The sequence below is a fragment of the Amia ocellicauda genome, chromosome 14 (genome assembly GCF_036373705.1).
Source record: "Amia ocellicauda isolate fAmiCal2 chromosome 14, fAmiCal2.hap1, whole genome shotgun sequence".
Taxonomy (NCBI): Eukaryota; Metazoa; Chordata; class Actinopteri; order Amiiformes; family Amiidae; genus Amia; species Amia ocellicauda.
In genome coordinates, this window is record NC_089863.1 from 27,327,727 (window position 1) to 27,348,379 (window position 20,653).

The 20,653-nt window shown below is 44.3% G+C and overlaps 1 protein-coding gene across 2 annotated transcripts in view; it reads left to right on the forward strand.

Annotated features, from left to right (window-relative positions):
* The window catches only part of LOC136767579 (Fc receptor-like protein 2), a 31,809-nt gene extending 11,409 nt beyond the window's left edge, over nucleotides 1-20,400 (forward strand). Inside the window, exons 3-5 of one of the 2 annotated variants that reach the window (XM_066721462.1) lie at nucleotides 2,023-2,316; nucleotides 5,928-6,260; nucleotides 20,158-20,400. In XM_066721462.1, coding sequence (XP_066577559.1) covers nucleotides 2,023-2,316; nucleotides 5,928-6,260; nucleotides 20,158-20,246 — 716 coding nt within the window. In that variant the 3' untranslated portion in view covers nucleotides 20,247-20,400. Of the gene's footprint in view, nucleotides 1-2,022; nucleotides 2,317-5,927; nucleotides 6,261-19,314; nucleotides 19,533-19,626; nucleotides 19,855-20,157 lie in introns of those variants that run through there. The other variant, XR_010821836.1, reaches the window with a different exon arrangement.
* The last annotated feature ends 253 nt before the right edge of the window (nucleotides 20,401-20,653 follow it).

Below are 20,653 nucleotides of genomic sequence, written 5' to 3' on the forward strand. Positions count from 1 at the left end.
TCGTTCCCCAACTCCCATTTTGTGCAGTAAAATTATAATGATGGTCGGCGGATCCAACCATGATAAACATGCTGCACAACAAACAGTACGTGGCTTTAAGAGACATATTAGCAGTGCTGCCCTTTGTGTGTGACTGTTGTTCCTGCTTCACTTTATAACTAAGTCATGCAATGGTTACTAATGGTGTGTGTGTGTGTGTGTGTGTGTGTGTGTGTGTGTGTGTGTGTGTGTGTGTGTGTGTGTGTTTGTATTGCTCGCCCTGGACAAGGGTGTCATGGTCTCTCAGGGGAAGGACCGCAGAGCTTAGGGAGTTGGGACCAGGTACAGTTCACGTAGAGTGGGCAGACAAGACAAAGGGGCTAGGCAAAGATGTGGTCGAGGAAACAAACTATGGTCGTGGGATCAGGCAGACAGACTAGCAAAGGCAAGATGGAATCGAAAACGGAAAGACAGGCAATAATAATCAAAGAGACGAGGAGACGAGGAGACGGCTTGGAATCGTAGCTAAAGCTGACGAGACTTCGCCCCGAGTGAGGGCAGTGAGGGGTTAAAGACAGGGAGCAGGAACTGGGAAGAAAGTTGCAGAGGAAATGGAAACAGAGGAAGAGTGAACAAGTGCACAAGGGAGACCGGAATGTTAATAGGGTGATTGATAGGTTAAAAAAGAACAATGAAGGGAAAGGAAAGACAGGGAGACAGCGGCCTCTAGTGGAGAGAGAGTGTAATGGCTTAAAACCCTGACAGTACCGCCCCCTCCAAGCTCGAGGTAGCCAAAATGGGTCAGACATGGCGGGGAGGGCCATAGGACATGGACTGGGTCGGGAGGTCTGGGAAGTGGCCACAGGATCGGAAATGGGTCGGGAGGTCTAGGAGGCGGCCACAGGACGGGGATAGGGTCCGGAGGTCTGGGAGGCAGCCACAGGACAGGAGCGGGGTCCGGTGGCCGGGAAGGCGGCCACAGGACGGGAGCAGGGTCAGGAGGTCCAGGAGGCGGCCCCAGGATAGGAGCAGTGTCCGGTGTCCGGGAAGGCGGCCACAGGATTAGGACAGGGTCCAGAGGTCTAGTAGGCGGCCCCAGAACAGGAGCGGGGTCAGGAGGTCTGGCAGAGGGCCACCGGGCAGAGGCAGGGTGCAGGTCAGGCGGAGGATGTGCTAGACACACTGGAGGCGGCATCGAGGAAGGCAAAACCACAGGAGGCGGCATCACTGGAGGCGGTGCAGCCGTGGAAGATGGGACCGTAGAAGGCTCAGGAGGCGGATCTGCGGAAGGCGGAGCCGAGGGAGGCGGCGCAATAGGAGGCAGAGCCGAGGGAGGAGTCACCGAGAGAGGAGCAGTCACAAGGGGTGGCGCCGTGGGAGCTCTAGGAGCCGTGGAAATCAGGAGAGTCTTGACTAGCGAACCCGTGGGAGCCTCGGGAGGCATGAAAGCCTTAGGAGCTGGAGACGCAGGCGGCTGGGCACTCGGGCTGGGCAGTGGCGGCCCAGATCGGGACCGGGATTTGGACCTCTGGTTCGGCAACGATGGCCGGGACTGGGACCGGGATCGAGACCTCTGGTTCGGCAGTGGCGGCCGGGACATGTACCTTTTTCTCTCTCTCTTCTCTTCGGGACCTCTGGCTGGATGGCCGGGGTCTCCTCTACAACTCCTACTGTAAAGGCCGAGCCACACAACCGCAGTGCCACATCGATATACGTGACCAGGGTCCAGTCACATATACCTGCCGGCAGCAAGAAGGCCATGGGCTCGCTCAGCCCCCAACGAAACAGGTCCTTAAGGCAAACCTCGCCAAAGTCCACCTCTGCAGCCACAGCGCAAAAGTCCTCCACATATGTCTCGACGGGACGGTTTTCCTGGCGTAGTCCGAAGAGGAGAACTGCTGGGTCCATGGCTGGCGAAGTGTTCTGTCACGGTCTCTCAGGGGAGGGTGTGTGTGTGTGTGTGTGTGTCTGGTCAGTTCACTGCAGCTCCTTCACAGTGAACAGAGACAGGAGATCTAACTGTTACATGTGCTCTGTCCACAGCTCTGCCCCACGCCTCCCTGACCGTAGAGCCGCACTGGAGCCCCATCTACACTGGAGAGACAGTGTCTCTGAGGTGTGGGCTCTATGGGGGCTACACAGACTGGCAGTATCACTGGTATAAAGATGGGAAACGCATTGAAGATGCCCAGCCTGCTGGACACACTGTGACTGGGGACACACTCTCCATCACTGCAGTGTCTGTGTCTGATGGGGGGCAGTATCAATGTAAGGGACAGAGAGCAGAAAGACCCCTGTCCTCACAGCTCAGTGACCCAGTCTCTCTCTCTGTGTCAGGTGAGTGTCTCCTCAGTCCTGCATTACAGATTAACTGAAACTCATTCGGAGAACGCAGTGGTCACAAGACACTCAGATCATCATCCAATAATATCGATGCCATTTGCCCGATCTTGTCTGGCTCAGGTCGTGCTGTGACACAAGACTGCACTGCCCTCGTCTGTGAGATTGTTCATTCATTTGAGATGGATGAGTTAGTAAATAGTATTAAAAACATTGATGTATGGTGCAGGTCTGACACTTCCACTCACTGTCCCTCGGGCTACAGGGAGGTCATAGTGCCTTTGCTGAAACATATGGCCTCAAATAAGAATGACATCTACCTGCATGCAATATACATCCCACCCTCAGAATCCCCGTATTTTAATTAGGAAATATTTTCTAGGGGAAATCTGTGGAGATCTGAATGCCAGAACAGGCACCTTACATGACTACTCGCACACAGGGAGTCAACCACATATTTGGTCAAAATTCCCTTTACTCCACTCCCACCAGCTCCCACAGAAATAGTTACAACCGGGAGACAAACACACATGGGAGACAGTTACTACAGCTCTGTCAAAGCCTGGGCCTGTACCCTGTTAATGGTAGGATCCGAGAGGACTCTCTGGGAAGATGCACCTACAGCTGGACTCTTGGAAGCAGTGTAGTAGACACCATCACCGACCTCAACCCCTCCTGTATTCGTGAATCCACGGTCAGGCCTCAATCCCCTCTGTCAGATCACAGCCAAACCACTGTGTTTCTTAAAGAACAGAGCGAAGCAGCACAGCGAGCTGTACAACCTCCATCAGTCATACAGAAGAATACCAGAAAGCAATGGGAAACCCAGAAATACAATCACTGATGGACAACTTTCTGGTCACCACATACCCACACTGTACACAAGGAGTAAATCTGGCTGTAGAAAATTGGAATAATATATGTAAACAGATAGCTCTGAAATCTAAATTAAAAATCATTAAAAGAGCAAACAAATTGAAAGACAATAATTGGTTTGACAAGGAATGTAAGAAATTCTGAAAACAACTTTGATAATTATCAAATAATAAACACAGACAACCAGACATCAAAGATCTACGCCTTAGACCCCGTTCATATTTGAGATTTAGGGCGGCCCAGGTCTGCCTTAACTCAAATGTGAACGGTTTCAAAGATTTAAGTCGGCCTGGGCCGGATCAAAACTAGTCCCGCTATTTGACCGGGCCTAAATCGTTTCACCCGGCTGAAAGGCGGCCTAAATGTGACTGTGACGCGCCGGGCCCTGAGCCGGTGGAAAGCGTCAGCGCGTGATGCAACTCAAGCCCCGCCCCCAGAGTAAACACAAAGTAAACACAGAGTAAACACAGAGTAAACACAGACACCGACACAACTGCACCGCTGCAAGACACAGTATTGTCTCTGTATTGTTTGAATGTCATATCGATCGCTAGCTCACATCTTTATATATATTATAAAAGTCTAGGCTAAGTAAAGAGTTTAATGATGTAAACAGTTTAAATATAAATTAAATAAAAGTGTGTGTAGCTGGTAAACTTGCTATTGTTTGTTCTTGTACTAAGTATGATTGAAGTCTGGAATTTAACAGCATGCATTTTACACGTGGAAATTGCATTGTGAAATTGAGAACGGGACCATAACTTTATTAATTATCCGAATTTTGCATTAAAATGGTATAAGCAGGTTTCCATTCAAATCAATGCATTTTAAAACGAGACCAGCTATTTACTATGCAATCCAAAATGCGATTATATTGAGCTGAGCAGTACAATCACAAATGCCGGCGTTGGAGGTGACAACTGGGACGATGCAGAAATGAAAGCGCTGTTTACAATGTGGATGAACAGAAACCGCAGGAAGTGCACAGCGCTGCTATGAGGATATTATAACTATAGACGCGTCACAGAGGCTGCTTTCCATGCATACGATTGCACACTAATGCACACGATTTATTGTGATTTAATGCAGATGTCCTAGTAAAGGTGCTTCCCTTTCGGGTGAATTGTATAACAGCTTTTTAAACTTGCAGAACTGAAGATAGACATTTGAAAAAGGAAATATATGAATTAGATTCCCCATTGAACCAGCACATTTTTAATTATTTTAGAAAGCTTCGGCTGCAAAGGGTTAAGATTACTTTCAAAGAAAATATAGAACCGATCAATAGCCTATATATTCACATCGATATTAATAAGTTGTGATTATAAACACATCGTACACACCTGTAATCAAACCTAATGTCCTGCGTCACTGGTTTGTTTGAGCAGATTTGTTTATTCCCGGCATGCATTTCGTGTAGGCCTCCTTTTCGCTGGCATATGTGAGGCGGCCCAGAGGCGGCCCAGGGCCGGCCTAGTAAGTGTGAACGGGGTCTTAGTTACTGCGAGACATTAATTAATTACAAACTCACATTCAAAAAGAAAAAGAACAACCACATCAATAAAAAACTGACAGAGATCAAGGAATAGATGATGAATAAACCTGACGAATTGGCTATTGAAAATGGAAACACATGGAAAGAACATTTTGAAAAAATATACAAAACAACAACACAAAATGATCAAGCTAAACAAATGGAATTGTCAATTAACGACAATCAGAAGCCCCTGGACTCCCCAATCACTGAGTGGAACTGAAGGAGAAACTGCAGGCCCTCCAGAACAGAAAAGCCAGCGGGGCAGACAGCCTCTCCAGTGAGATGCTGAAACACAGCAGCCCCAAGCTGCAGGAAGCCCTGCTCAAACTCCTTAACACAACTCTAAAGGTGGGACATTTCCCTGACATCTGGAATCAAGGGTTAATTACCCCCTTACATAGAAATGGAGACAAATTCGACCCCAACAACTACTGGGGCACCTGTGTGAGCAGTAACCTGGGGAAGGTGTTCTGCAGCATCATCAACACCCGGATACTGGCTTCAAGACTGGATTCTGGATTCAAGTCTTCAAAATCATGAACGGCATCGACCACATCAAACCAGAGGAGCTTTTCCAGATCAACAGGGACACACGCACCCGGGGACACAAATAGTAATTGGGCTTCAAGGCATTAAAGACAGAAAACAGGAGACACTTCTTCACACAGAGAGGCGTCACAACCTGAACAAACTCCCCAGCGATGTGGTTGAAGCTGAAAATTTGGGAACATTAAAAAACAGACTGGATAGGATCCTTGGATAACTCAGTTATTAATGGACACCAAACGAGCACAATGGGGCGAATGGCCTCCTCTCGATTGTAAACTGTCTTATGTTCCTCGCCACAGTGTCCTGAGTAAGAGTCAGATTGTCTTCCTCCCAAAACACAGCACTACAGATCATATCTACACCCTACACACTCTCATAGAGAAACATGTAAATAAAGATATAAAGAGATTTACCGGAGCTCAGCCTGTCCTGACTGTGTGCTCTGTGTTACCGGAGCTCAGCCTGTCCTGACCGTGTGCTCTGTGTTACAGGAGCTCAGCCTGTCCTGACTGTGTGCTCTGTGTTACAGGAGCTCAGCCTGTCCTGACTGTGTGCTCTGTGTTACAGGAGCTCAGCCTGTCCTGACTGTGTGCTCTGTGTTACAGGAGCTCAGCCTGTCCTGACTGTGTGCTCTGTGTTACAGGAGTTCGGCCCCAGCCTGTCCTGACTGTCTCTCCACTGGGACAGATATTCGAGGGAGACTCAGTGACTCTGCGCTGTGAGGTTACAGGGGCGTCTGCAGGCTGGAGGTATTACTGGTACAGAACTGGACAGAGCAGGGCTGGACTGGACTATGTGAGGTACAATGGCAGATGGGTCTATCTGCAGCCCCTCTCTGACAGCAGCAGCGGAGCTGGAGGCACCTTCACCATCAGCGCTGTGACTGGGACACACAGAGGGCCGTACTGGTGCAGAGCTGAGAGAGGAGACGCACCCTATTACACTCAGTACAGCGGGGCTGTGACTCTGACAGTGTCAGGTGAGTGATGCAGTGTGTTAATAGGACACACTCTGGACTGTGTTCATCTCTGGAGTGGCCTTTAGTGGTATGGTAAAAAGTAGACAGACATGCTAAAAAATTAAATAAAAAAAATCATTTATTTAGTGCAGGCAGACCAAGACCATACTCTAAAAACTATATATATAAATTAACAGCAAAATATGTTCAGTGCACAATATCATATAAAAAGTTAATTCAACTAAGTGGTTAAATGTAACGAAGGGCATTACAACTGTTGAAAAACAATATCACGCAGAACAAACATGCTATCCTCTCTGTTTTATTCTATTTGATTAACTTAACTTTGACTGCACACCTGAGCTGAGCATGATAAAAACATATCCACAGTTAATTTAAGCAGTTTCAAATCAAATAAATAAGCCTACCAAAAGGGCAAGGACAAACATATTAAATAATATTTATAAAATCTATTTCGTCCACAAGTAAAACCTAGATAAAGGACAAGCAGAGTGCGAGATAAAAACTAATTCAACATCTGGGAAAACTCCATGGATAAAAGTGCGGGATACAGTTTAATTGGAAATCGTCACACCAAGCACATAGAAAGGAGAACTGACTGCCGCAGCTCTCCCTTCCTTTCTGTTTAGAAATCGACTTCAGTTGGATATATCATTAAAAAAAGTCTAAAGTAGATGTTTAAATATTACATTTTCATAACTTTGAATAAGTTTGATTTGATAAAAGATTCATGAATTTGCCCCAAAAAAAATTACATAATATTTTTGAGGGGACAAAAATCTCACGGCACACTTGGGGAGTCCGCATGGCACACCATTGTTCCACTTCACACGGGTTGAAAACTGTGGCACTAAGTAGGAAAAGTAGGAAAGTAGTACGAAAATCCTGAAATGTTTGTACCTTAATGCCAGGAGTATAAGGAACAAGATGTTAGACCTAGAATCCACAGTGCTGGCGTGTGACTATGATGTTGTAGGAGTGACAGAAACATGGTTTACAGAAAATAATGGGGATGAATACAAGTTGGAAGGATACACACAGTTTAGGAGAGACAGGCAAAATCGAAGAGGGGGTGGGGTAGCATTATATGTCAGAAATGACATTGAGGCAGAAGAACTCAAATTAGATCCCAGAATCTTTGTGGGTTAAACTATTGAATAAAAGATCTGGAGGATTAGTGGTAGGAGTGTTACAGACCACCCAACTCAGATATTCAGAAAGATGTTGCATTGTACAATGTAATCAGGACTGCATGTAGCAAGGATGTGGTTGTTATAATGGATTTAAATTTCCCAAACATACAGTGAGGGAAAAAAGTATTTGATCCCCGGCTGATTTTGTACGTTTGCCCACTGACTTGGAGAAGATCTGCAAAGAGGAGTGGGACAAAATCCCTCCTGAGATGTGTGAAAACCTGGTGGCCAACTACAAGAAACGTCTGACCTCTGTGATTGCCAACAAGGGTTTTGTCAGTCGATGGAGTCAAATACTTATTTCACTCATTAACATGCAAATCAATTTATAACTTTTTTGAAATGCGTTTTTCTGGATTTTTAGGTTGTTATTCTGTCTCTCACTGTTAAAATACACCTACCATTAAAATTGATCATTTCCTTGTCAGTGGGCAAACGTACAAAATCAGCAGGGGATCAAATATTTTTTTCCCTCACTGTATATTTTGTAAGTCAACCTGGACAAGGGTGTCTACTAAGAAATAATAATAATAATAATAATAATAATTATAATAATAATTATTATTATTATTATTATTATTATTATTATTATTATTATTATTATTATTATTATTATTATCAGGTTACTGTTAGTGTTCAGGTAACTGTCTTGGTGATCAGGTGACTGGCTGTGTCTCTCTCTGTGATGGGTGAGTGGTGTGCTGTGGTGAGTTTGCGGTTTGTCACAATGTCACAACGGTACAGGGGACCCTCAGCCTCCCTCCTCCAGCTTCCTCTACCTGCCTGTGTGCTTGTATCTGAGACTGAACAGATTAGTAATTCATGCTGCTGGGTGTAGAGCTGACCAGGCTTGTGAGTCTTTTTACTGTATATATACAGTCATACAATAGATTACATTACATTACATACAGCTCGGCCCACTGCCACTGTGTCTGTGTCTCCAAAGAGACCCTGGTACCCTGGAGAGACGCTCACTCTGCGCTGTCAGATATCAGGGTCTCTCTCAGGCTGGACCTATCTCTGGTTCAGTGGCACACAGAGGACTCCTGTGGAGTCGAGTCCCAGATACACCAACACCCTCACTGTGTCTGCTGTGTCTCAGCAGTACTGGTGTCAGGGTCAGAGGACAGAACGACCACAGACCTCACAGCCCAGTGCTCCTCTTGGAGTGACTGTGACTGGTGAGTGCACTGTGTCTATCACTGTGTGTGTGTTTGTGTGTGCGTGTGCGTGTGCGTGTGCGTTTGTGCGTGCGTGTCTGGTCAGTTCACTGCAGCTCCTTTACAGTGTACAGAGACAGGAGATCGAACTGTTACATGTGCTCTGTCCACAGCTCTGCCCCACGCCTCCCTGACCGTAGAGCCGCACTGGAGCCCCATCTACACTGGAGAGACAGTGTCTCTGAGGTGTGGGCTCTCAGGGGGCTACACGGACTGGCAGTATCACTGGTATAAAGATGGGAAACGCATTGAAGATGCCCAGCCTGCTGGACACACTGTGACTGGGGACAAACTCTCCATAACTGCAGTGTCTGTGTCTGATGGGGGGCAGTATCACTGTGAGGGACAGAGAGCAGACAGACCCCTGTCCTCACAGCGCAGTGACCCAGTCTCTCTCTCTGTGTCAGGTGAGTGTCTCCTCAGTCCTGCATTACAGATGAACTGAAACTCACTCGCAGAACGCGGTGGTCACAAATGTGCACTTATCATTTATTTAGGACAGTGTTAATGTAAGACTAATACAATTTGATTACACTCATATGCAACATGAAGCGTCTGTTGGGTTACAGGAGAGGAACAGATAATCCCTGCTCTTCTCCCTGCCCCTCCAGACACGGGACAGTCAGTCTCTCTTGGCAGCAGGCAGCCGGTGTGTCTTTGTCTTCTGCTCTTCTTCTCTCTCCTCCTTCTTTTTTATCTTCAGTTGTAGACTTTTACAAGTATTAACCCAGACACTCAGATTATCATCCAATAATATCGATGCCATTTGCCTGATGTTGTCTGGCTCAGGTCTTACCGTGACAGAAGACTGCGCTGCCCTTGTCCGTGAGATTGTTCATTCATTTGAGTTTGAAGAACCCAGTCTGGATGCATAGATGGTAAATGTATTTATTTAACATGCCAGGCCTGGAAGGGGCCCGACACGGAAGCACTCTACCTCAGCAGAGACTTATTGAACAGCACAAGAGGTCAGCCTTATATGCATAACAGGACATGTGGATCTGTGGCCGATGTCTGCCAGAGTGTTATCTCGAGGTCAGATTTCTGACCCTGGTAATGTTCATGGTAGTCTTCCTCGGAAGAGGTGTGGGATCCAAAGAACAGATGTCTTCCTTTGATATACTAGGAAAGGTCCGATCCCACGGATCTTATTTAACAACTGTCAATCGCTCATTAACAAAAACAGTTCCTGCCTATCTGGAGAAACAATTAAGTCACAAACGGATTTTCAACAAAACAGCTGTAGGCTATTTCGGCACTGTGTGATCTTTTATTACTGACAGTAGTTTCTAACAAATTAACCTTGTTGACCTATTGCTTAGCCTGCTAAAGCTAATCTGCTCAGTCTGTATACAAGCTACTTCTAATGCTAGTGTTAATATAAAACATTATATAATTATCACAAAACACTTTCTTCAACTTTCCTATACAGCGTCTTCAGAGATGGATGGGTTTGTAAATAGTATTAAAAACATTGATGTAATTATGCTACAGGAGACATGGTGCAGGTCTGACACTTCCACTCACTGTCCCTCGGGCTACAGGGAGGTCATAGTGCCTTTGCTGAAACACAGCACAGTCCGGCACGGCAGAGACTCTGGGGGAAATATCATTTGCTATAAAGCAGAGCTCACCAAATCTATCCAGCCCATAAATAAAGGAGAATCACATATGTGGTTAAAAATGTGTAAAAATATGGTCTCAAATAAGAATGACATCTACCTGCATGCAATAAACATCCCACCCTCAGAATCCCCGTATTTTAACGAGGACATATTTTCTAGGGGAAATCTGTGGAGATCTGAATGCCAGAACAGGCACCTTACATGACTACTCGCACACAGGGAGTCAACCACATATTTGGTCAAAATTCCCTTTACTCCACTCCCACCAGCTCCCACAGAAATAGTTACAACCGGGAGACAAACACACATGGGAGACAGTTACTACAGCTCTGTCAAAGCCTGGGCTTGTACCCTGTTAATGGTAGGATCCGAGAAGACTCTCTGGGAAGATGCACCTACAGCTGGACTCTTGGAAGCAGTGTAGTAGACACCATCACCGACCTCAACCCCTCCTGTATTCGTGAATCCACGGTCAGGCCTCAATCCCCTCTGTCAGATCACAGCCAAACCACTGTGTTTCTTAAAGAACAGAGCGAAGCAGCACAGCGAGCTGTACAACCTCCATCAGTCATACAGAATAATACCAGAAAGCAATGGGAAACCCAGAAATACAATCACTGATGGACAACTTCCTGGTCACCACATACCCACACTGTACACAAGGAGTAAATCTGGCTGTAGAAAAATGGAATAATATATGTAAACAGATAGCTCTGAAATCTAAATTAAAAATCAATAAAAGAGCAAACAAATTGAAAGACAATAATTGGTTTGACAAGGAATGTAAGAAATTCTGAAAACAACTTTGATAATTATCAAATAATAAACACAGACAACCAGACATCAAAGATCTACGCCTTAGACCCCGTTCATATTTGAGATTTAGGGCGGCCCAGGTCTGCCTTAACTCAAATGTGAACGGTTTCAACGATTTAAGTCGGCTTGGGCCGGATCAAAACTAGTCCCGCTATTTGACCAGGCCTAAATCGTTTCACCCGGCTGAAAGGCGGCCTAAATGTGACTGTGACGCGCCGGGCACTGAGCCGGTGAAAAGCGTCAGCGCGTGACGCAACTCAAGCCCCGCCCCCAGAGTAAACACAAAGTAAACACAGAGTAAACACAGAGTAAACACAGACACCGACACAACTGCACTGCTGCAATACACAGTATTGTCTCTGTATTGTTTGAATGTCATATCGATCGCTAGCTCACATCTTTATATATATTATAAAAGTCTAGGCTAAGTAAAGAGTTTAATGATGTAAACAGTTTAAATATAAATTAAATAAAAGTGTGTGTAGCTGGTAAACTTGCTATTGTTTGTTCTTGTACTAAGTATGATTGAAGTCTGGAATTTAACAGCATGCATTTTACACGTGGAAATTGCATTGTGAAATTGAGAACGGGACCATAACTTTATTAATTATCCGAATTTTGCATTAAAACGGTATAAGCAGGTTTCCATTCAAATCAATGCATTTTAAAACGAGACCAGCTATTTACTATGCAATCCAAAATGCGATTATATTGAGCTGAGCAGTACAATCACAAATGACGGCGTTGGAGGTGACAACTGGGACGATGCAGAAATGAAAGCGCTGTTTACAATGTGGATGAACAGAAACCGCAGGAAGTGCACAGCGTTGCTATGAGGATATTATAACTATAGACGCGTCACAGAGGCTGCTTTCCATGCATACGATTGCACACTAATGCACACGATTTATTGTGATTTAATGCAGATGTCCTAGTAAAGGTGCTTTTTTCTTTCGGGTGAATTGTATAACAGCTTTTTTAAACTTGCAGAACTGAAGATAGACATTTGAAAAAGGAAATATATGAATTAGATTCCCCATTGAACCAGCACATTTTTAATTATTTTAGAAAGCTTCGGCTGCAAAGGGTTAAGATTACTTTCAAAGAAAATATAGAACCGATCAATAGCCTATATATTCACATCGATATTAATAAGTTGTGATTATAAACACATCGTACACACCTGTAATCAAACCTAATGTCCTGCGTCACTGGTTTGTTTGAGCAGATTTGTTTATTCCCGGCATGCATTTCGTGTAGGCCTCCTTTTCGCCGGCATATGTGAGGCGGCCCAGAGGCGGCCCAGGGCCGGCCTAGTAAGTGTGAACGGGGTCTTAGTTACTGCGAGACATTAATTAATTACAAACTCACATTCAAAAAGAAAAAGAACAACCACATCAATAAAAAACTGAGAGAGATCAAGGAATAGATGATGAATAAACCTGACGAATTGGCTATTGAAAATGGAAACACATGGAAAGAACATTTTGAAAAAATATACAAAACAACAACACAAAATGATCAAACTAAACAAATGGAATTGTCAATTAAAGACAATCAGAAGCCCCTGGACTCCCCGATCACTGAGTGGAACTGAAGGAGAAACTGCAGGCCCTCCAGAACAGAAAAGCCAGCGGGGCAGACAGCCTCTCCAGTGAGATGCTGAAACACAGCAGCCCCAAGCTGCAGGAAGCCCTGCTCAAACTCCTTTACACAACTCTAAAGGTGGGACATTTCCCTGAAATCTGGAATCAGGGGTTAATTACCACCTTACATAGAAATGGAGACAAATTCGACCCCAACAACTACTGGGGCACCTGTGTGAGCAGTAACCTGGGGAAGGTGTTCTGCAGCATCATCAACACCCGGATACTGGCTTCAAGACTGGATTCTGGATTCAAGTCTTCAAAATCATGAACGGCATCGACCACATCAAACCAGAGGAGCTTTTCCAGATCAACAGGGACACACGCACCGGGGGACACAAATGGAAATTGGGCTTCAAGGCATTAAAGACAGAAAACAGGAGACACTTCTTCACACAGAGAGGCGTCACAACCTGAACAAACTCCCCAGCGATGTGGTTGAAGCTGAAAATTTGGGAACATTAAAAAACAGACTGGATAGGATCCTTGGATAACTCAGTTATTAATGGACACCAAACGAGCACAATGGGGCGAATGGCCTCCTCTCGATTGTAAACTGTCTTATGTTCTTATGTTCCTCAACACACACTGTCCTGAGTAAGAGTCAGATTGTCTTCCTCCCAAAACACCGCACTACAGATCATACCTACACCCTACACACCCTCATAGAGAAACATGTAAATAAAGATATAAAGAGATGTACAGGAGCTCAGCCTGTCCTGACTGTGTGCTCTGTGTTACAGGAGCTCAGCCTGTCCTGACTGTGTGCTCTGTGTTACAGGAGCTCAGCCTGTCCTGACCGTGTGCTCTGTGTTACAGGAGCTCAGCCTGTCCTGACTGTGTGCTCTGTGTTACAGGAGCTCAGCCTGTCCTGACTGTGTGCTCTGTGTTACAGGAGTTCGGCCCCGGCCTGTCCTGACTGTCTCTCCACTGGGACAGATATTCGAGGGGGACTCAGTGACTCTGCGCTGTGAGGTTACAGGGGCGTCTGCAGGCTGGAGGTATTACTGGTACAGAACTGGACAGAGCAGGGCTGGACTGGACTATGTGAGGTACAATGGCAGATGGGTCTATCTGCAGCCCCTCTCTGACAGCAGCAGCGGAGCTGGAGGCAACTTCACCATCAGCGCTGTGACTGGGACACACAGAGGGCTGTACTGGTGCAGAGCTGAGAGAGGAGATGCACCCTATTACACTCAGTACAGCGGGGCTGTGACTCTGACAGTGTCAGGTGAGTGATGCAGTGTGTTAATAGGACACACTCTGGACTGTGTTCATCTCTGGAGTGGCCTTTAGTGGTATGGTAAAAAGTAGACAGACATGCTAAAAAATTACTTAAAACAAATCATTTATTTAGTGCAGGCAGACCAAGACCATACTCTAAAAACGATATATATAAATTAACAGCAAAATATGTTCAGTGCACAATATCATATAACAAGTTATTTCAACTAAGTGGTTAAATGTAACGAAGGGCATTACAACTGTTGAAAAACAATATCACGCAGAACAAACATGCTATCCTCTCTGTTTTATTCTATTTGATTAACTTAACTTTGACTGCACACCTGAGCTGAGCATGATAAAAACATATCCACAGTTAATTTAAGCAGTTTCAAATCAAATAAATAAGCCTACCAAAAGGGCAAGGACAAACATATTAAATAATATTTATAAAATCTATTTCGTCCACAAGTCCAACCTAGATAAAGGACAAGCAGAGTGCGAGATAAAAACTAATTCAACATCTGGGAAAACTCCATGGATAAAAGTGCGGGATACAGTTTAATTGGAAATCGTCACACCAAGCACATAGAAAGGAGAACTGACTGCTGCAGCTCTCCCTTCCTTTCTGTTTAGAAATCGACTTCAGTTGGATATATCATTAAAAAAAGTCTAAAGTAGATGTTTAAATATTACATTTTCATAACTTTGAATAAGTTTGATTTGATAAAAGATTCATGAATTTGCCCAAAAAAAAATTACATAATATTTTTGAAGGGACAACAATCTCACGGCACACTTGGGGAGTCCGCATGGCACACCATTGTTCCACTTCACACGGGTTGAAAACTGTGGCACTAAGTAGGAAAAGTAGGAAAGTAGTACGAAAATCCTGAAATGTTTGTACCTTAATGCCAGGAGTATAAGGAACAAGATGTCAGACCTAGAATCCACAGTGCTGGCGTGTGACTATGATGTTGTAGGAGTGACAGAAACATGGTTTACAGAAAATAATGGGGATGAATACAAGTTGGAAGGATACACACAGTTTAGGAGAGACAGGCAAAATCGAAGAGGGGGTGGGGTAGCATTATATGTCAGAAATGACATTGAGGCAGAAGAACTCAAATTAGATCCCAGAATCTTTGTGGGTTAAACTATTGAATAAAAGATCTGGAGGATTAGTGGTAGGAGTGTTACAGACCACCCAACTCAGATATTCAGAAAGATGTTGCATTGTACAATGTAATCAGGACTGCATGTAGCAAGGATGTGGTTGTTATAATGGATTTAAATTTCCCAAACATACAGTGAGGGAAAAAAGTATTTGATCCCCGGCTGATTTTGTACGTTTGCCCACTGACTTGGAGAAGATCTGCAAAGAGGAGTGGGACAAAATCCCTCCTGAGATGTGTGAAAACCTGGTGGCCAACTACAAGAAACGTCTGACCTCTGTGATTGCCAACAAGGGTTTTAACAGTCGATGGAGTCAAATACTTATTTCACTCATTAACATGCAAATCAGTTTATAACTTTTTTGAAATGCGTTTTTCTGGATTTTTAGGTTGTTATTCTGTCTCTCACTGTTAAAATACACCTACCATTAAAATTGATCATTTCTTTGTCAGTGGGCAAACGTACAAAATCAGCAGGGGATCAAATATTTTTTTCCCCCACTGTATACAAATGCATACATACACATATAATTAATAATATAAAAAATATATATAGTAATAATAGTATTAAATGAAAAAGAAAATATAACTATCATGCGCAGCCAGCAACAAGTGGAATGAAAGGCAACTAAAAAGGGATTGTGTTGGGTAGCTCAACCTCCAGCTAAGATAGGGAAGGGAGGCTCAATTTATCAAAAACAGACAAAAAGGGTTGCCAAATTGAATAAAATGTCTTAGTGGATCCTTGGAGTGTGTATCTGATTTTTTCTAATTTGAGAAATTGCATAGTGTCTCTGATCCAGTGAACAAATGAAGATGGGGCTTCCAATTGAGACGTATAAGGCGTCTAGCCAGGAGAGTGGCAAAGGCCAAGCAATTTGACTGAATTTGACAGATGTCATCTGGTGAAACACCAAAAAGAGCTATGAGTGGTGTAGGATTAATTTTGAACCCTGTAATCTGAGAAAAAGTCTCAAATATTGAGGACCAGAAAGGAATCATATGTATAAGAGTGTCCGGAGCCTGATTGCACCTGTCACACATTGAGTCCAAACCTGGAAAAATCCTAGCCAGTTTGGTTTTAGATATATGGGTACGATGTAAAATCTTGAATTGTATAAACCCATGCCTAGCACACACAGATGAGGAGTGCACCCGAGATAAAATAGCCGTCCACTGCTCGGCATGGAAAGTTAGGCCCAAGTCTTGCTCCCATAAAGTTTTTAATATGGATAGGGAGGGACAGTGTAAGAGAAAGATAGTGGAATAAATCTGGGATATCAGACCCTTGTTACTTGGTAAAACACAGCGTATGGAATCTGTATCAGTTTGCTGGGGAAGTGAAGGAAATTGAGTGAATTGAGAATGTATAAAATGCCTAACTTGCAGTTGGGACTGAGGTAAATTAAACTTATTTGCGAGCTGTTCAAATGACATAAAAATCCTATCTTTATAAAAATACTGAATGGTTATTATCCCATGTCTGTGCCAAACATGAAATGGCTGGTCATTTCTAATCATAGCCAAGCTGGGGTAGTTTCTTGTGATTGGGGCAAATATAACAGATTCCGGATATTGGCTGCCCAGTAATACATTTGAAAATCATGTAGCGCCATGCCCCCCATTGCCTTTGGTCTTTGAAGGAAAACTCTCTGTATGCGAGGGGATTTTTTGTTCCAAATAAAGGAGGAGATCACTTGATTAAGCTTAGTGAAGAACAATTTAGGGATAAAAATTGGGATGCATTGAAAGAGATACAAAAACTTGGGGAGTATAGTCATTTTAACAGAGTTTATTCGGCCAGCGAGTGACAATGGTATGGTGGACCAACGGATAAGGTCTTGCTTAGTACGTTCTAAAAGTGGGGTAAAATTGGATTTAAGAAGATTAGCATGAGAACGTGTAACTGAAATTCCCAGATATGTGAAATTATCATGGGCAATTTTAAAGGGTAAAGTGTGAAGTGGATATTGGGCGGCAGCTTTATTAATGGGAAAAAGTTCACTTTTATTAAGGTTCAGTTTGTATCCTGAGAACTTCCCGAACTGTTCCAAAATGGATATTGCGTGTGGAAGAGAGGTAGCCGGTTCAGAAATATAAAGTAATAGGTCATCAGCATACAGGGAAACCTTCTGAGTGTGACCTCCCCGTTCTATGCCCTGCCCCTGCTGATTATCATGAAGTGCAATGGCAAGGGGCTCAATAGGTAAGGCAAAGAGGAGAGGGGAAAGTGGACACCCTTGTCTGGTTCCATGCTGAAGAGGAAAATATTTAGACTGGGTACTATTAGTTCGGACAGAAGCAAGAGGGGAAGAGTACAGCAATTAAATCCATGAAATGAATGTAGGGCCAAAGCCAAACCGTTGTAACATATCAGAAAGGTAGTCCCATTCGACCTGATCAAAAGCTTACTCAGCATCAAGAGACACAAGCACCTCAGGCAGAGGTGTTACTGAGGAAGGGGAAATAATATTAAAAAGCCATCTGAGGTTAAAAAAGGAATGCCTGTTTCGAATAAATCCAGTTTGATCTGGAGAAATTATTGATGGCAAGACAGATTCAAGACGCAGGGCTAAAATTTTAGCAAGGATTTTAACATCCACATTTAAAAGTGATATGGGATGATTTGACCTGCAGTTGATGGAGGGTTTATTTTTCTTGAGCAATAAGGATATTGAGGCTTGACGAAGAGTAGGGGGTAGGGTTGAGGAATTAAAAGCGTCCAAAAACATAGAAGTTAGGATAGGTGATAACAGTTTGCTAAACTTTTTGTAGAATTCTGCAGGGAAGCCATCAGGTCCAGGGGATTTGCCGGTCTGCAAGGATTTGATTGCCCTAGTTATCTCATCTCATCAGGGGAAACAGGGTTTTCTAGAGAAGACTTCATATCAGAATCAATAGAGGGAATGAGAAAAGATTAGAGTATAAAAGACAACAAAACTAAATAGCTACCACAATAATAATAATAATAATAATAATAATAATAATAATAATAATAATAATAGTAATGTAAATAACACAGACAAACATGGGCAAATGTGTAAGAAAGTAATGCAATATGTGCCGGGGATGGTCAGAAGTGAGAAAACAACAATAAAAGTATATATATACACACATGCATATATACCATTCTCTCCCTCCAACCCCCAAGATCATTATTAAACAGAGAGATGCCCTAAATATAGACAATATTGGTACTAACAAGAACCCAGCATTTGCCTTAAAAGCAAAGTGCATAAAGTGTTTGAAAAACTGCGAAACAAACAGCAGTAACCAAGAAAAATATATTGTAGCGATCTTGAGCCTCGCTAAGGGAGGTGGGCCTTTTAGGGATGCGGTAAGATCGCTGCATTGTGGTGCGGGAGAACAGGGATCAAGTCCCCATCGTGGCCAGAACCCCCCAGGTTGTTACATTGGTGTCAGAGTGGGATACTGAACCTGTGTCAGGCCACTCTCAGTGGAGAGGTGGAAGAGCAGTGTGAGGGTGTTAGAAGTGGGCAAAACGAGCCCTCGTCAGGCCATTCTCAGTGAGGAGATGGAAGAGCAGTGCGAGGGCACACTGTACCGACAAGGGGGAGTAGTGTAGAGATCTTGAGCCTCGCTAAGGGGCCTGGGCTGCATTGTGAAAATATCTACTGTACTACCGTGTAGGCATGTCAAAAGCTTGCATTGAAAACAATAAAAGTACAACTCACCTCAACTTGTAACAGTGGAACCCCTAAACATGTTTTTTGTATTTATTTTCATTATTATCTAAAGTCTTAGTCAGTTATAAAAGAGGAGTAATAAACAGCAAATGAGTAGTAGTAAAGCACTACAATTTAATGTCATAGTTCTTGCCCAACCATAACTATATAAGCAAGTCAAGCCACAGTAAGGTGAAACACAGAAGGCTATTACAGCCCTGCAGTTCCCCGCCAGACAGAGCGCTCACGCAGGGAGGGAACCTGCCGCAGGCAGGACACTCCGCTTGACAAACGTCATCGCGTCCTCAGGGTTTTCAAAGATGTGCTGGGTTCCCCCAAACGAAATCTTGAAACGAGAGGGAAAAAGCAAGCCATACCTTACATCAGGGAGATTGATTAAAATGTGCCGATAAGCATATCGCTTCCTTGCAATCTCAGGTGCAAAATCAGGGAAAACAAATACCCTCACCCCCCGAAATGGTTCTGTCTGGCAAGACAGATCTTCTCCTTCACATCAAACCGATGCACCCATATAATAAAGCCACGGGGCCTCTCTCCCTCTCGGGGTTTGGGTAGCAGGGAATGGTGTGCTCTGTCCAGCAGCGGTGTCTCCTCCAGGCCAAGGATTTCCACCAGAGCTTTCGCAATGAATTCACTGGAGCGAGGACCTTCCAATCCCAACCAGGCGTATGTTATTTCGCCGTGATCTTCCCTCCAAATCAATGCATTTGGCACGAAGGCTGGTCACTTCCTTTGACAGCGCACTTACTTTGGTCTCCAGCGAGAGTACAGAAGATGACCACTCAGTTGCAGCAGTCTCCAGGGCCCCAAGACGTTTGTCTTGAGCATCGGTGGAAGTTTGCAAAGCAGAGACGGATGAATGCAACTCCTCACAAATGGTGACAATCTCCTCTCGCAGAGAAGAGGATAGTGCATCTATTTTTAAATGAAGTCCTTCTTCCATGGATTTTATGGCCGCCATAATAGCCGCACCGCTCACGTTGTGCAGGTCAGCCGAACCGCCGCTCGATCCACTTGCTGACAGGGAGTCGGTAGTAACAGAGGGCGAGGGTGCACTCTCTGCATGAGAGTCTTTTTTGCTTCGGGGTGCTGGCATTGCAATGGATTAAATATAATCACTAATGGCAGAAATCAACCCCCAAAATAAACTTAAAACTAAATGAAATGGGGTAGTATAAAAAAAACAAAAAACTGTTTTTCAATAAATAACAAATAAAAGGATGATGTTTGCCGAGCTCGAGAAAATTGTGTCCTCACATACCTGTGCTCAACCTCAGCTGTCATTTAACAGGTGGGACTGAGAGACAGGGAGCAGCTGCACAGCCAGCAGGGGGCGCCCCACACCATCCCTGGAGGGTCTCTGTGTGTGTGAAGGCCTGAGCCACACTGTCCTGGAGGGGCTCTGTGTGTGTGTGTGTGTGTGTGTATGTGTGTTGTTTTAATGACATGAGTGTGTGTGTTGTGTTTTAATGAGTTGTGTTGTAATGATGTGCAGGTCATCTGAACCAGTGAAATAAAGCCGTGTGAAGCACCATCATGTCTTGACTCTGTCTGTGAGTGTGAGTGAGTGTGAGTGTGAAGCAGCATCACGTCTCACAGTCTCTCTATAGCGTCTCTCCTCTGAACCAGGGAATGAAGGCAGGCTTGATACACAAACCCAGCAAGTGAGTTCACAGCACTGAATCAGTGTGTGTTATGAAATCACACCCCTCAAACACACACACAGTCATAGACTCCCACAATCCCCACTACGAGGCACACAACAGCCCATTACATAGGAACACATG